Below are 16654 nucleotides of genomic sequence, written 5' to 3' on the forward strand. Positions count from 1 at the left end.
AGGGGTGAAAAAAAGCCCCACTCCTTGTTCACTGTGTTTTTCTTCTGTTTGCTTCATGGAATAATAAGCTGTCCTTGGTCCACGTGGCTCAGAAATGTCTACACTGCCTGGCAGTGGACATGCCCTGGAGATGCCAGCGATAGAACCTTGGACCTTTGATGCGCAAAGCAGATGCTCTACCACTGAGCTATGCCTCTTCCCAATGGCAATGATGCTTTACCCAGGAGTAAGGGCAGGGGGGCTTCCATCTATGGCTATTGATGGGGGCATATATTCTCCTCTGCAATTTTTTCTTGGAGGACACCAGCCACTAAGAGGAGACCTGTTTGCACCTGCATATTTGTCTCCCAGATTTAATGAAATGCCCTCACAATTTTGGAAAGATGGAAGCAGACATGGGAGACCACTCCAACTCTCAACCATAGAAACCTTTTCTATTCCCAATTCTAGCTCCCCAACTGTGTTGTATTGTCTTATTGTGTGTATGTGTGGTGGCAATCCCAGGTTTGACTCTGTGTAAAATGAGCACGAGAATAGCAGAATAGCCCTAATGGGTCAGGCCAAAGGCCCATCTAGTCCAACATCCTGTTCTCACAGTGGCCAACAAAACTGGAAAGTCCGCAAGCAGGACAAGACCGCAACAGCTCTCTCCTAGTTGTGATTCCCAGAAGCTGCTATAAAGAGGAATACAGTGATTGATGGTGGAGGTAGAACACAGTTACCATGCCTAGAAACCAATGATAGCTTTATTCTTCACCTGTGTTGGGCCCGGGGGTAACCTGAGTAATGAGGTCCAGGTCTGATCCCGAATCCAAGGGTTCCATGAGGTGTCAGTCCGACAGGGCCAAGGCAGGACACGAGGCAGGAAACCAGGCGAGGTCAGGCACATGATCTCAGACAGGTTCTGGCAAACAGCAATGTTGCTCCCGCAACCTGGGGTGGGTTCTGACAGCCTTTTATCTCTGTCGGGGTAACGGCCGGTCCTGATCCCCCAATGACTTACCTCCCTGTCCCTGTCGCACTCCTCCTGCAAGTACTCAGGTCTCTCCTTCTCTCAGACCTCAGTCTCTGCAGCTCGGGAGACGTTGGTTGGTTACTAGACCCAGAGGCCGCCTGAGCCTCTCCTGACCCAACTGGTCGTGGAGCAGCTGTAAGTGATGGCCCAGCTGAAGGCAACGAGGTAATCCCCGCATCTGGAGCCAGTGCAGGCTCAGGCTCCTGACTCGGCCCAGCTGGTGTTTGTTGCAGGGGAACCTGTGCAGACTGGGACTCTTCAGGATCAGGCACCAGACTAGGTTCAGATGCCGCCTGAGGCAAAGGATCCAGTGTGGACTGAGACTCCTCTGGCTCTGAGTCCGAGTCCCAGGCCATCACACCACCAGATGGATGGTCCCAGATCCACAATGTCCTTCCCCATGGATAGCCTTAGCTTTAGATGATTTCTATCTGAATGTAAGAGCACTACTAGATCAGGACAATGGCCCATCTAATCCAGCAAACTGTTATCATGGTGGTCAACCAATGGAAGGCCACACACAGAATCTGAGCACAACAGCACTCTTCCTATGTGTGGTTCCAACCCTACAGCCTCCAACAGTGGATGGGGATGGTGGTGCATAGCATCATGGTCTTGTCCTCCATGAATTTGTCCAATCCTCTTTTAAAGCCATCCCAAGTTGGCCGTGTTCACTAAATGGATAAAAATAAAGTCATGGGCTGGTGGGCAAGAGAAAAATGATTAAGCAACTCTTTTTGACATTGCTCCACCCAGTGCTGCTTCTTGGTAAACAGATGGAGTGTGGTTTGGGAACTCTTAGGAAAGTTGTTATCAGAAGTGATGAAAGTTGGAGTTCAGTAACATCTGGAGGGCCACAGGTTCGCTCACTCCTAAAGGTAAAGGTAAAGGGACCCCTGACCATTAGGTCCAGTCGTGGACGACTCTGGGGTTGTGGCGCTCATCTCGCTTTACTGGCCGAGGGAGCCGGCATACAGCTTCCAGCTCATGTGGCCAGCATGACTAAGCCGCTTCTGGCGAACCAGAGCAGCACACGGAAATGCCGTTTACCTCAACACCGGAGTGGTACCTATTCATCTACTTGCACTTTGACGTGCTTTCGAACTGCTAGGTTGGCAGGAGCTGGGACCGAGCAACGGGAGCTCACCCTGTTGCGGGGATTCGAACTGCCAACCTTCTGATCTGCAAGTCCTAGGCTCTGTGGTTTAACCCACAGCGCCACCCGTGTTCCTCTTCCCTCACTCCTACTTTAGCTTTATTCAGAACACGATCAGTATTAAAGCTTTATTGCCAACCATGGGCCTGATCCATTCGGTGCTGGGAGTTCATAGGGTATCCTAAGCTACACACACCTGCACTACAACTGAGGCAGAGCCCTAGGCAACACACTGCACAACTGGTTTTGCAGTCTTGGACAATCCAGTTGTCAGGGAACTGCCATCTGAGACTAAGGAGGTGAAAGGGCTCATGGAGGGTGAGAGAGACCATTCAGCGGAGGAGGGGACCAGCAGGGGGAGAAGTGGAGTTCCAAGGGAAAGTGAGTCGGAGGGAGGGCTCAGAGACACTTCAAGCGGGAGCAGCGGGGAGATTTCAGGACCTCCTGTAGGGACACCCACTCCTCGGCGGAAACTGTCACGCCGAGAGTCCAGAAGACGCGTTTCCGTTAAGGAGCTTTTATGCTGGAAGAAGTTCCGTAAACGCCCACTGTCCGATTCAACGAGCGATTGATGGAGTCATGTTTAAGGAGCTCCATCACAGACAGAGGTTTGGGGACTTAGCCAAACTCTGAGGGATTAGGATTTTACGCACAAGCAGCTCATCATCCCATCACACCAGTCATTCAAACCTAGACAATTAGCTGATCATTGTTGTTTAGTCATTTAGTCGTGTCCAATTCTTCATGACCCCATGGACCAGACTACACCAGGCACTCCTGTCTTCCACTGCCCTCCGCAGTTTGGTCAAACTCATGCTGGTAGCTTCAAGAACACTGTCCAACCATCTCATCCTCTGTCACCCCCTTCTCCTTGTGCCCTCCATCTTTCCCAACATCAGGGTCTTTTCCAGGGAGTCTTCTCTTCTCATGAGGTGGCCAAAGTATTGGAGCCTCAGCTTCAGGATCTGTCCTTCCAGTGAGCACTCAGGGCTGATTTCCTTCAGAATGGATAGGTTGGATCTTCTTGCAGTCCATGGGACTCTCAAGAGTCTCCTATAGCACCATAATTCAAAAGCATCAATTCTTCGGCGATCAGCCTTCTTTATGGTCCAGCTCTCACTTCCATACATCACTCTTGGGAAAACCATAGCTTTAACTGTATGGACCTTGATCCACTGATCATTAGAGATGAATAAATAAATAAAAGAATATGAATATCTGTATGGCTTTTTTTTTTTTACCCCCCTTTTTGGTGAAGTATAAATTGGCACTCTAGTTAAGGCTAGGGAAATTTCTCAGGGAGGTTACAAACACACCTAGAATTGTCTCACGATGCACAGTAGACCTCATGACTTCTAGATGCCTTCTTATCTCTCCCAGTATTTAAGAGAATGCATAAATGAATTACCGCAGAGCATTAGAGTGTGCTGTAGACATTGCTAGGAATGACAAAAAGTAACTATAGATTTATGGTTTCAGACAGAGATACAAATATGCAAATGAGAATACGTATTTATGAATGGAGGAGAGTGGAACCTTTACCTCCAGACTGAGATGTATATGATTATCAAAAGCAAGAGAGTCAAGGAAGACACTCCACAGCCTACGATTAACGTGACCGAAGGGACGAGCACTTTTTCTGTGTTCTGAAAGAGAGGAAATAAAAACCATGAGTATATTTGAAAGAGCAGGTGACCTACATTCTGCAAGATATTTCCTGGTGATAATGTGGTAATAATAATTCAACACACGAGATTTCTGACCTGGATATTGTAATTCTGATTCTGCAGACATTAATCCCAAACTCTCCTTCTGTTTGATTCTGTCTGATTTACCTTCTTTCAGGGAGGGGGAAAAGCTATTTTGTGGTCAGCATGCAGAAAGTTAGTCAGAAGGGGTAGTAGCTGGGTGCAGAAACTCACGGACAAACCTAGTTGAAAAACAATCACACATCCAAATGAAATCCGTTGTAGGTCTGGTTTGAGGAGTTCATTGCCTACCAAGGGTTTCTGGAAGAAAGGATATTCCACATACTCCTTGGAGATTCTACAAACATATGGGTGAATAGGAAAGCTGGAAATCCCATAGACATAAAATGATAGGCTCCACACACTCCTAGAACTCTTTATTCAGAAATTCACCGATCATTCTTTCGAGAAGAGTTGAAGTGGCCAGAGAGAGACCTTTCAGATAAGTGCATCATTCTAGTTCACAGAAGAACTCCAACTCAACCAGGGGGAAAAATCAACACGTTTGTAATGGGCTACACAATGTCAGGATGATTTCTATGCATGCAGCAGCCATCATGGATGTGACAGAGCTTTAACATCCGATGTGACTCAGTTAGTGGAGTCTATTCATCTATTCAGCTGCAAGTCACCGAGCAATAACTGCATAAACGATGCGTGTGGAAATTATGGGATCACAGAGGTGGAAGGACCTCAAAAGTCTATGAGTCAAATTCACCTGCCAATGCAGGAAGTCAACTGAAAGGTGGACAACCAGCCTTGCTTAAAAACATCAAACAGGGAGCAGAAGCAAAGCTAGGCATTACTGAGCACCCGCCAAGGCCCATTTATTTATTTAGTTGCATTTATACCCCTCCTTTTTCTCCAGGGAGCTCGAGGTGAGGAACAGAGTTCTTGTTCCTCCTCATTTAATCCCCACAACAATAACCCTGTGAGAGAGGTTAGGCAGAGAGGCAGACCTGGCCCAAGGTCACCCAGTGGCCAAGTGGGGGGTTGAACCCTGGTCTCTCAGGTCCTAGTTCAACACTATCCACTATTATTATTATTATTTTTAAAGTGGGTAGTTCTTTTTTAAATAATTTTTTCTTAGAGATTTAAACAAAACATATTATCAAAAAAAATCACACCCTTAATTTTCCCCATTTTTCTCCTTCCCTCTACCCTCCCATAAAGGACCCCTCTCCCCCGACTCCCCTCAGTTCCAATCTTTGGTTTCTCTGTGAATACTGTTCTCTGCATGTTACAAAATTGTATAAATCCTTAAATTGTCTAACTGATTATTGACAATAAAGAGTTTGTGAGTGTTTATTCAAAACCTGCCAAGGAGTCCAATTCACTTTGTTGTGTCATCAAGTACTTTGTAAAGGGTTCCCATTCATCTTTAAAGTCACAGTTGTCCTTGTCCCATAGCTTATGTGTCAATTTTGCCAGTTCTGCATAATCCATCAATTTCTCTTGCCATGATTCTTTAGTTGGAATTTCTTCATTCTTCCAACCTTGTGCGATTAAAACTCTTGTGGCTGTTGAATATATTTTTCAGCTTTTTTGGCAGGTCTTTTCCTACAATCCCTAACAAAAATGCTTCAGTTTTTTTTTAATAAATGTTAGATGGAACATTTTCTTCAATTCATTGTATATCCTTTCCCAACATTTTTTGATTACATTACAATCCCACCACATATGATAAAATGTCCCCTCTTTTCCTTACACTTCCAACATATATTTGAACTAGTTTTGTACATTTTCCCTAACTGCACTGGTGTCAAATGCCATCTATACGTCAACTTCATATAATTCTCCTTCAACAGGGAACAATCTGTAAATTTTAAATGAGTTTTCCATAACTTTCCCCAATCTTCCATCATAATGTTGTGACCTACATCTTGTTCCCATTTAATCATAACTGATTTTACCTCTTCATCTTTCGTCTCCCATTCTAATAGTATGCTGTATGCAGCCTAATGTAATTTCCAACACTGACCACTAGACCACACTGGCTTCCCTGCAGGGACGGCGCTTCTGCTTCTCTTGGCTGCATCTGCCTGCTGCCTCCAAGCACCCAAGCCATGGCTAGAGTGAGGAAAGGCAGCAACATCTGCCTCATGTTCTCCATCAGAGGCTGGATTGGAGCCAGAGGAAGGAAGAGGGGAAGTGACTGGCATGTTCAAGTCTTTTTCAAACTTTTTATCAGAACCTCAAATTGAAGATGCGTTCAGAAAACGTGTACTGGGAAGATTTCCCACCCGGCAATGTGAAAACTGAGCAGTGCAACCTTTCGCTCTTCTCGCGGCCAGGAAAAAAGAAGAGAAGAGAAAAATACATTCCGCGGGTATAACAAAGCAAACTCGCTCACAGCTGTGCCTCCCTGACCAGCTTAAACAACCAGCTTAAACAAGGCTTATGATATGAGACTTAAGGAGCTAAACTCTTAAGACTTAAGCTTAGGAGGCTGAGGGGTGACGTGATTGTGGTGCAGATTCATGGCATGTGGAAAAGCTGTGAGGCGGAGGGAACGCCTTCACAAAACTCAAAGGAGGCTGGAGCAATCTGTGGTTTTCTCCCTCCCCCCCCCCCCCAGTTTAAATGCTTTATTGAAATACATAGATGACATACACAATGTGCCAAGATGAAAACAATCATAAATCTTAATATGTTTACAAAAAATAGATTTAAATTAAATATATACAATCTCTTTTTTTCCTATCTTTTTTGCTAACATAGAATAGACTTCCTATCATTTCCTAATGCTTATAACCTTTCTGTTGACGAATGTACTTATCACTATTCCCTTATTCTTTCTGTATTTTCTAATACCTTCTTGCAACAATTTGTACCTTTTTACTTGTTTCTTAACAGTTCGTTTAGACAAAGGTCATTCAGACGCTGCCGTTGACATTGTACCACTGTTATTATTCTGTAGATACCCCTTGTTCACATCCCATTTTTGAATAAATGATTGTCTTGCATTACCTCTTAGTCCGTTAGTCAATTGCGCCATTTCCGCATGTTCCAGTAATTTGCACTGCCGCTCTGATATGGAACTGAAAAGGGGGGAAAGTTCCAACCATATCAGAGCAGGGCTGGAACAATCTGGGTTAACTAACCTGTGACCCTCCAACTCATCATCACTGACTATTGGTCATGCTGGTTGTGGCTGATGAGAGTGTATGGGTGTGCATTTTTTTGGGGGGGGGGATGAAATGAAATTGACAGAGAATGGGTCCCAGCATGGTGTGGCTTCCTCTCTCATGCTCAGGAGGACCAGCCATTGTTCTGTGCCTGGCCTCCCTTGTGTGGCAATCACACAGGGTCCCCGGACGTTTCACCGTCTATTGATCCCTGTGCCACCACTTGATTTCTTGCTGCCACCACCCAGGCCCTACCTGGTACAATACTGAGTCCAGTCAGGGTTAAAGTGAAACATAAACTTTTGTTAATTTATTACAGTTTAACAAGCGTGTGGTTTCATAAACAGTACCAGTCAATTACATTCATGGGGTGCCTATCCAGACCTATAATTTTCACTACCTGCTCTCACTCACTAAACCACCTCTCAGATATTTACTTGTCTGACTAGCCCCTAACTGTTCCTGACTCAGCCTATTTCGTTACACTAACTCAACCTACCCACAACTCTAGCCCAATTCACTCCCAACCAACCACCCAACTCCCAACAAACTCCTCAATGAACTCCCACTGAACACCTCCCAGAGCTTCTCCCAGAGCTGGTTTTATAGTCCCTCTGACTCTACCCCCTGGGTTTTAATTGGTTAACCTTTTTAACTATTTCACCTCCAGCACTCTCATGTTAATGTCACACCTTGGCCCCTAAACACTGAGGGGGTCTGGCCCCCTGCCAGCTGATATTGGGGGCCAAATACACCTCCACCCCTAGGAGTTGGCACACCTGTTCTCCAGTTTCCTGATTTACTTCTCGGTCCCATCACCGCCAACTTACAACTCTTCGTCTGTTGAAGTTCCAGCTAGTTAACTCACACAGATCCACTTTCCTTTGTTCCTGTTAATGGCTCATCACCCAGCCTATCGCCTCAACAGAGAAAGCTGGCTGTATCTTAACACTCACTGGATCCAAGGGTTCAAAAGGTCTATGCATACAGACTACTTCTCCCTCCTCATCTCAGACTCAGTTGTTTTGATCAAGAACATAAGAAGAGCCCCCTGGATCAGGCCAATGACCCACCTAGCTCAGCATCCTGTTCTCACAGTAGCTACTCAGATGCCCCTGTGATAAGAATTTTAAGGTCTTAGATGTATAATAAATGTTCATAAATGTACCAACCAAGCATGTACATAGATCAGCACAGGAAGACCGACCTGAAACCATTTTTGATTCCCAAACTGACCAAATGTTTTCTCTGCAAGGTCAAAGGCATAGGCGCCGACTCCATGGGGCTTGAGGGGGCCCGAGCCCCCTCAAAAATTCGTTTGGGGGGGCTCCGCCCCCCCAATAATCTCCGGCGCCCCTCCAGCAGAGCGCCATCGCCGCCCCTCCCCCAGCCCAAAATGCACAGGGGGGGCGGGCTGCATGCCTCCTGCCCTCCCTCCCGAGCAAAAGCTCCACCCAATTTCCTTTGGAGCTGATTAATAGGCGCAGCACGCTCTCCCCTATTCGCTCACGAGGAGGCGGCGCCACTTTATTTGCATATTCATGAGCTTATTTATTATTCATGAGCTTTCCCGGGCCCCCCCAATATTTTTTATAAGTCCGCGTCGCTGGTCAAAGGAAAATGGAAAAGCTTCCCCATTGTCTTTTCCTTCACAGATCCTGTCTTAAGGGCACATTTAAGATATGAATAGGGTGTGAGCCTGTGACCTGGCTTAGGAACTAAGTATTTATCATTACAAAAGACTGGCCAGACCCCCCAGGATATCCAATCAAGTAAGCATTTAACAGGTAACCTGCCAGACAGGAGATAAACAACAACAGGAGATAAATAACGCACTCAGGTTTCTGCTGTAGACTGCCCTTTCTGTGATGTAGGTATGATGTGTCTGGGGAGTGGTCTTGAATTCCAGGGCAGGCAATTTAAAATGTCTATATTAGGGTGGACACACCTTTGTTCTGGGTCCTCCTCCTCTCCTGCGTGCGAGGGGAGCACCCTGTTGCAACAGATCAATAAAGATCAGGCTTACTAGCTGCTTTGCTTCTCAATATTCTCTGGTTGGCCTCTGTTATTTTCTCCTACCAATAGGGAACCTACGTAAGGACTCTAGATGGGCTCTTGGATACCCCATAAGGGAAAAAAAGGGCAGATTTTTGTTTACAACACCCCCAAAGCAGGTTCTGAGCACAACACCATTCTCCCCACTTCACAGCAACTGGTATTCAGAGACATTACTGCCTTCAAGCATGGTGGCAGAGGATTGCCACCACGGCTGTTAGCCAGCAACAGCCAATAGATCAAGCGGTTCGTACATTTTCTACTTAAAATCAATAAATGCATCCGTTTGGAGATTCTACTGTTTGACCTCTCCGAAGCCCAGAAGGAGCAGCAGCAGCAACAAAACGTGACCTCTGTTTACAACGGAGTAGCTCATCTTCCTTGGCACATGAGATCCTGGGCTCATGCGCCACCTCATTCTCTTACCACTGTGCATTAGCGCTGCCAGGTTACTTCAAAGTGCACTAGCAGGGAGGGTAGCAAGAGAGCGGGGGGCACCTCTTTGTGTCTCCCTCCCCCAGTTCATATGATGCTGTAAGAATGGGGGAGAGAAGGCGGGGGGCTTTCAATCAATGCTTCCAACTAGGGTGGAAGTAATGGCTGCCGCTGCTGCTGCTCCTGCCTGGGGGCTGAGAGCTGTCTCTGCTCTTAAATAACCTGCCTGGGAGCAGAGAAAGATGTTCGGCTTTCGCCTCCCCATCTTTCGCCTCGCCTTCCTTTTCTTCTGCATTGCCCTGCTTGCTTTCCTCACCCTCTATTCTAAGCCATTTTTTATTTATTTGCTCCTGGATCTCAGTTCTTTTCTTCGCAGCGCTCTTCCCATCCCCCTCCCTCCACCAGTGCATGGAAGATGGGAACTCACCTGGAAGATGGAGCAAGCTTGTTTTTGTGGGAATGTTCAGGGAGGCAGGAGAGGATATATTGTTTGATTATAGCCTTTTCCAACTTGTGTAAACAAGTTCACAATTTAGCAGAGTAACATTCCCCCTTTCTAAACTCGCAGCGGATGCATTTGCTCAGGCTCACTAAAGCCTCTATAATAACTGTTCTGGTATTTCACCCTTACTCCCTCATAAAAGATAAGACACAACGCTGTCTTCTATAAAAGTATAAAAAGAGTCTACTCACATTCTGTTCACAGTCAGATCCCAGAAGGCAGACTTAGCTTAGAAAAGTAACATACACCTGGAAACTGTCTCATAAGGAGACAGTCCCTCTGTCCTCTTTTGGCTGGAGGCCAAGAGAGCATCTTTGGCTAAGCAGATGTTGCTTCTTCAATGCATGTAGTCAAAGAGAGAGAGATGGCTGTCTTGCCCTGTGCTTTTGTTGTTACCAGCACAGGTGAGGCCACGCTCACCTCTAGTCACATGCAGAGGAAGTCTGTCCCAGCCCAGAAGGAAACAGGAAGTTTACCTGCTGGCTGGACAAATATTCCTCCCCATGTTCACTCTAGGAATGTTGTACTTGACGGCTCTTGTGTTTCACATCCCACAGTTTTCTCCCACTCTGGAGGGTAGGACCCAACCAATGGTTTCAATTTACAAGAAAGGATGTTCCAACTAAACACCAGGAGGAACTTTCTGATAGTAAGAGCTGTTTCACAGTGTAATGGTCTCCTGTGGGAGGTGGTGGACTCTCCTTCCTTGCAGGTTTTAAAGCAGAGGTTGGACGGCCATCTGTCATGGATGCTTTAGCTGAGATTCCTGCATTGCAGAGGGTTGGACTAGATGACTTGGGGTCCCTTCCAACTCAACAGTTCCATGATTCTATGATATCCTTCCGCTCCATGAATGCATCTACTGTATTTAGATAGTGAAATGTTAGTTTCTTCCCCATTGTTACTATTAGTATTATTTATGCATTATTTTCTCCATTTTCTGTGTGTTAAATTTGCAAATTAAAAAAATAAGAAAAGAAAAAGGTAAGGGAGAAAGAAAGAAAGAAAGAAAGAAAGAAAGAAAGAAAGAAAGAAAGAAGTTCATGCTACTGCCAGTTTTGATGACGGTGAATCTCATTCCCCAAGAAACATAGCTGTCAACTTTTCCCTTTTTTTGCGAGGAATCCTATTCAGAATAAGGGAATTTCCCTTTTAAAAAGGGAAAAGTTGACAGCTATGCCAAGAAACTCTTGGAGAATGCCTACCCTTGACAGAGAAATTGGGGAAAACATTTGTGGTTTTTCTTGGTCTACAAGTAGAGCGGAAGATTTTGAGAGATCATTTGTGCACAGCTTTAGCCTAAGTGTCAGGTCTTGTCACTTTCCTGAGCGGCTCTATGAGTGAAGACAGATGCAAAAATGTCTAGAGAATCGGTACTTGCTTGAAAGTGCCTTGATCATAGCAGCATGTTGCAGTAATGGAATCTTGTGGTCATCAGTGGACAGTAGCATCATAACAGTGACCCCGTGGTCAAGAACTTTCCTGTCCAGTTGTGATCCCTGCATCACAGGGGGGCTGGACTACATGACCCCGGGGTCCCTTCCAACTCTACAATCCCGTGATTCTATTATTCTATGTACGGCCTTATCAGCCAAAGCTTGTAAAAGGCACTACTAGGGAGCAATCCTACACATAGTCAGTTGGAGTAAAGCAAGCCAGTGTAACTGAAGTCAGCGTAAAGTTAACACCAGATCCAAACTCCAATCAGCCATGGGGCTACTGGAAGCTGAGCAGGTATAAGCCCGGCAGAGGATAAACAAGCCTTTAAAGAGGCATTGGAATTACACTACCCTTTTCTCCATCTCCACCTTGTCCCCAGAATGTCCCCTTTCCAGGGTTTGCACTGGTTTAAGATTCACCAAAGCAGAGACATCACCTTGCCAACAAAGGTCCGTATAGTTAAAGCTATGGTTCTCCCAGTAGTGATGTATGGAAGTGAGAGCTGGACCATAAAGAAGGATGATCGCCAAAGAATTGATCCTTTTGAATTCTGGTGCTGGAGGAGACTCTTGAGAGACCCATGGACTGCAAGAAGATCAAACCTATCTATTCTGAAGGAAATCAGCCCTGAGTGCTCACTGGAAGGACAGATCCTGAAGCTGAGGCTCCAAGACTTTGGCCACCTCATGAGAAGACTCGACTCCCTGGAAAAGACCTTGATGCTGGGAAAGATGGAGGGCACAAGAGAAGGGGATGACAGAACACGATATGGTTGGACAGTGTTCTCGAAGCTACCAGCATGAGTTTGAACAAACTGCGGGAGGCAGTGGAAGACAGGAGTGCCTGGTGTGCTCTGGTCCATGGGGTCACAAAGAATTGGACATGACTATACAACAACAAAAAATATTCACCAAGCTCAGCTCAACCAGTTGGGTCCCACCTGAGCCAGGCTGAGGGAGGTACACCAACTGAACTCCAGTTAAGTCACTGCTGAAGGAGTTGAGCAGGTGTGACCCATTTGCACTGGGAATCTCCCAACAGAGCCAAGGAATCTGCTGGATCCAACTTTTGTAACCTGGTGGATCTTGCTCGTGGATTGTCCACTGACAATTGAAGACACAAGCCTCCAGTGACAGGGCGATCAAGGAGTCCCCTCAAACGACACACCTACACCTTCAAGGGAACTGCAGACCCATCCAATGTTGGGTTTCGTACAACTCTGTAGTTTCCATCTGCTACTGAAATTAGGGTGGCCGCCTTTGTTTGGGCAAAATATGGGACAGGTCAGGCAAAATCAAGGATGGGCTGGGGGGTAGGGATTGGGGGGGGCACACACACTCTTGTGACACCAAATCATCCCCCACTTTGTGAAAGGAGTTTCTTCACATTTGGCCCCATGCCTTCCTCACCACCCTGACCCCACTCTTATAATAATAATTTTTTATTTATTTATACCCTGCCCATCTGGCTGGGTTTCCCCAGCCATTCTGGGCAGCTCCCAACAGAATATTAAAAACATGATAAAACATTAAACATTAAAAAACTACCCCATACAGAGTTGCCTTCAGATGTCTTCTAAAAGTCAGGTAGTTGTTTGTTTCCTTGACATCTGATGGGAGGGCGTTCCACAAGACGGGTGCCACCACCGAGAAGGCCCTCTGTCTGGTTCCCTGTAACCTCACTTCTCACAGTGAGAGAACTGTCAGAAGGCCCTCGCAGCTGGACCTCAGTGTCCGGGCTGGACGATGGAGGTGGAGACGCTCCTTCAGGTATACTCTCCCCCTTGACTCACATAGATGGGCAGGAACCAGGGGGTAGACGACTGGTTCCCATGGCCAACTTGAGTCACCCACATCTGGCATCGGAAGAGACTTGAGCACGGAGGAATGAGAGTTCAGGTCAGGGGGCAGAGGGGGCCATGTTATGGCAGATCTACACCATACTAGACCGAGCGGGAAGGAAGGAGCAGGCAAGAGAGGGAGAGAAAATTGCTCCTCCCCCCTTCTCTGTTGCTGTTCACACTGGGCTGGGGTCCTCATTAGGTGCACCAACAGCAACTCAACCACCATTTTGGGATGACCAAGCTCAAATTATGGGAAAAATACATCCTGTTTGAAATCCAAATGGAATAGAGGAAACATCTGTCGAAAAACGGGGCGATCCCGTTTTTCTAGGGACAGGTGGCAACCGTAACTGAAATGTATGTATAGCAGAACTGAACAAATATTCCCACTCTCTCTCTCTCCTTGTCTTTAAATGATGCTGATTAAATAAGCATAAAAATGATTAGTCACAACTAAGGTGTCTCAAACTGCTTTGCAGCAACAAATGCAGAAAGAAGGAAGTCATCAAAATCAGATACGAAAACAGCAATAAACAGAAACTTAAATACTCATCTGGAAATACCTTTAAAAGCAACCAGACCTTCCTTTGTTCCCTGTAAAGCTTTTGGTACATTAATGGGATTGTACTGATTAATTAAAATAGTCACCATCGTCCTTGACAACACGCAGAAAGATAAAAATCCTCCTGGGCTCCCCAGGCGACGTATTTCAGAGCCCATCTCATTAAGCAAAGCTCTTAGTTTGCTCCACTAGAATGATAAGCAAAAGTCTCTTCCCTTTTGCTGCAAGCAGAGGGGCTTATCTGAAGTACCTCTAGGCATTTAGTGACTCCAGCCATGTTTGCCAGCCAGGCCACCGCTACCCTTTCAGAATTAATTGGCACTTCCTGAAACAAAATGTGGACTGAATCATGGCTACCCTTCGAAGTTCTCGCTCTCCAAATGTTGTAATACATCTTGCAAAAAAGGGAAGGGAGTTGCGTAAAGATGTATGTTTCTATTTATTTGCATTTATCTCCCACCTTTTTCTCCAGGGCTTCACGGTTCAACCCCCCCCCATTTATTTCCCACAACACCCCTGCGAGGTAGGTTAGGCTGGCAGGCAGGCAGGGAATAATTTTATTATTTATATGCCACACATCTGACTGGGTTGCCCCGGCCACTCTGGGTGGCTTCCAGCAAAATGTAAAAAACAAAACAAAAGGCAATAAAACATCAACTAATAAAAACTTTCATATACAGCTTCAAGGCTGAATGGGGTTGTTTTTAAGCATTTATTTACTTATTAAAGATTTTCTTGATTTACAAAAGTGTGTACAATGTCTCTCTCTTGTATATTTTTCTCCCCCATGTAACATTTTTACAAATCAGTTTCATTTGTTGAGACATTGGGAAGGGGGAAAGAGGTGGGGGTGGGGTGGGGAAGATGGGTGGGGGTGGGGTCGGGTGGTGATGTTTCTATTTTACTTAATATATGTGGGGTTTGGTGTCAGCGTTGCTTGTGCAGGTTCTTTGCTGTTCGCTGGTGTTCCTTTGGTGGTGAGAGAGGTTGGGGTTGGCCTAGGGTGTGGCTGTTCATTTGTGGTTGGCTCTGGTGGTCTTTGTTTTCGTGTGTGAGTGGGGTGGGTGGGTGTTTTGGATCAGGTTAGCCATATTGATTTGTATGCTGTTGGATGATTATTGTCATTGTCTTGTTGAGCTGTGTATGTGATAAAGTGGAGCCACACCAGGGTGAAGGCGTCTTCTTCTATTTGTCCCCGTGTCAGTTTCAGTTTAATGGTTAATTTTTCTAGTAGGGCTGTTTCCCATACTATTGGGTACCATTGGTCCAGGCTTACTCCTGACAAGTATGAATGGGGTTGTTGTTTTTGTTTGTTATTATGGTATGTACTTTTGTTGTTTTATGTTGTAAACTGCCCTGTGTTCTTCAGATGAAAGGCAGTATAGAAATTGAATGAATGAATGAATGAATGAATGAAAACTCTGGCCTCCCTGGTCCTAATCCAACACTCTAATCACTATGTTACACTGGCTGTATTATTATTAGTGAAAATTACATTACCAAAAAAAATCCTGCATCTTTTTAGGGGGAAATGCTTTTTAAAATGTGTGTGTTGGGCAAAATTGCATATGAAAGCGCATAAGGAGAAATTCACACTACGGTGCTCTCTCCCCCCCCCCCCAAGCAAGCATATGCAGAAATGTTGTGAGATAAATTTAAGATTTAAAATTAGGGAAGACGGAGAGAGGGACTGACATGAACCGATTAGTCCATTCCTCTAATTAGAAATGTGTGTTGAGAGGAAATGCTTTTTTAATAGAAAAAATAGGTGTTTAAATTCACATCACAAAGCAAATGTTTGCTCTGCATTAAAATAAATAAATCACAGATTTAATTAATCCAGTGAAGAGACAGAACTGACTTATGGGTGAAAACAAGTGAAAGAGGCATGGACCAGAAATAGACTAATTTGCCTGTCCCAATTAGTGACTCCATCTGGAGATGGTAAACAAGCGAAAGTGGGGTGCTGAAATATAGGTCTAAGTTTTAATCTTACTTCCTCTATCTCTTGGCCTTGAGAAAGGAAAAGACTCATGTTTCCTTACCGGTGACGGGGAAAGTTACAACTTAATACAGGCTGCATCTATGCCCTACATCTGAAACACATTTGTATGATTTTAATAGTTGCATCTCCCCTCAAGAAATATCATGGGAGCTGTAGATTGCTCAGGGTCTCCTAAAAATATTCAACACCCTTAATGAATCACAGTTCCCATGTTTCTTTGGGGGAAGTTGTGACTTTTAAAAGATGCAGACTGCTCAGAACTTTTTTTATGTATGCTATAACAGCAGCAAGAATACTCATCGCAAAGTATTGGAAGACGCAAGATCTACCCACTCTGGAAGAATGGCAGATGAAATTGATTGACTGTATGGGACTGGCAGAAATGACGAGCAGAATCCGTGACCAGGGAGAAGAGTCGGCAGAAGAAGACTGAAAAAAATTTAAGGATTATTTACAGAAATATTGCAAAATTAAGGAATGCTGAATGGTGTTGGATTGAAATTGAGTGGTTTCTAGCTGTAATGATACAAAGGAACATAGATGTGAAAAAAGGGTTTGAAAAATAAGGTAATATTATAAGCTGCAATGCTTTAAGTGAAGGATTTGTTGAACAAATAACTTTAATTGGGATATGAGGAGGAGAAGTATGAGGAGGTCTGAGAAACTTGTTATTGAAAAGTATGATTTATGAACTATATGTCTTTTTTAATGTTTTTGTTTGTTCTGTTTTTGTATGTTTGTTTAAAAAATTGGAAAATTTAATAA

General features: G+C 45.0%; 1 protein-coding gene across 3 annotated transcripts in view; it reads right to left on the reverse strand.

Annotated features, from left to right (window-relative positions):
• The window catches only part of ADGRB1 (adhesion G protein-coupled receptor B1), a 394399-nt gene that overhangs the window by 72845 nt on the left and 304900 nt on the right, over positions 1-16654 (reverse strand). For all 3 annotated transcript variants that reach the window (XM_053395177.1, XM_053395176.1, XM_053395178.1), the window contains exon 19: positions 3714-3817. In XM_053395177.1, coding sequence (XP_053251152.1) covers positions 3714-3817 — 104 coding nt within the window. The remainder of the gene's footprint in view (positions 1-3713; positions 3818-16654) is intronic.

Source organism: Podarcis raffonei, chromosome 7, assembly GCF_027172205.1.
Source record: "Podarcis raffonei isolate rPodRaf1 chromosome 7, rPodRaf1.pri, whole genome shotgun sequence".
Classification (NCBI taxonomy): domain Eukaryota; kingdom Metazoa; phylum Chordata; class Lepidosauria; order Squamata; family Lacertidae; genus Podarcis; species Podarcis raffonei.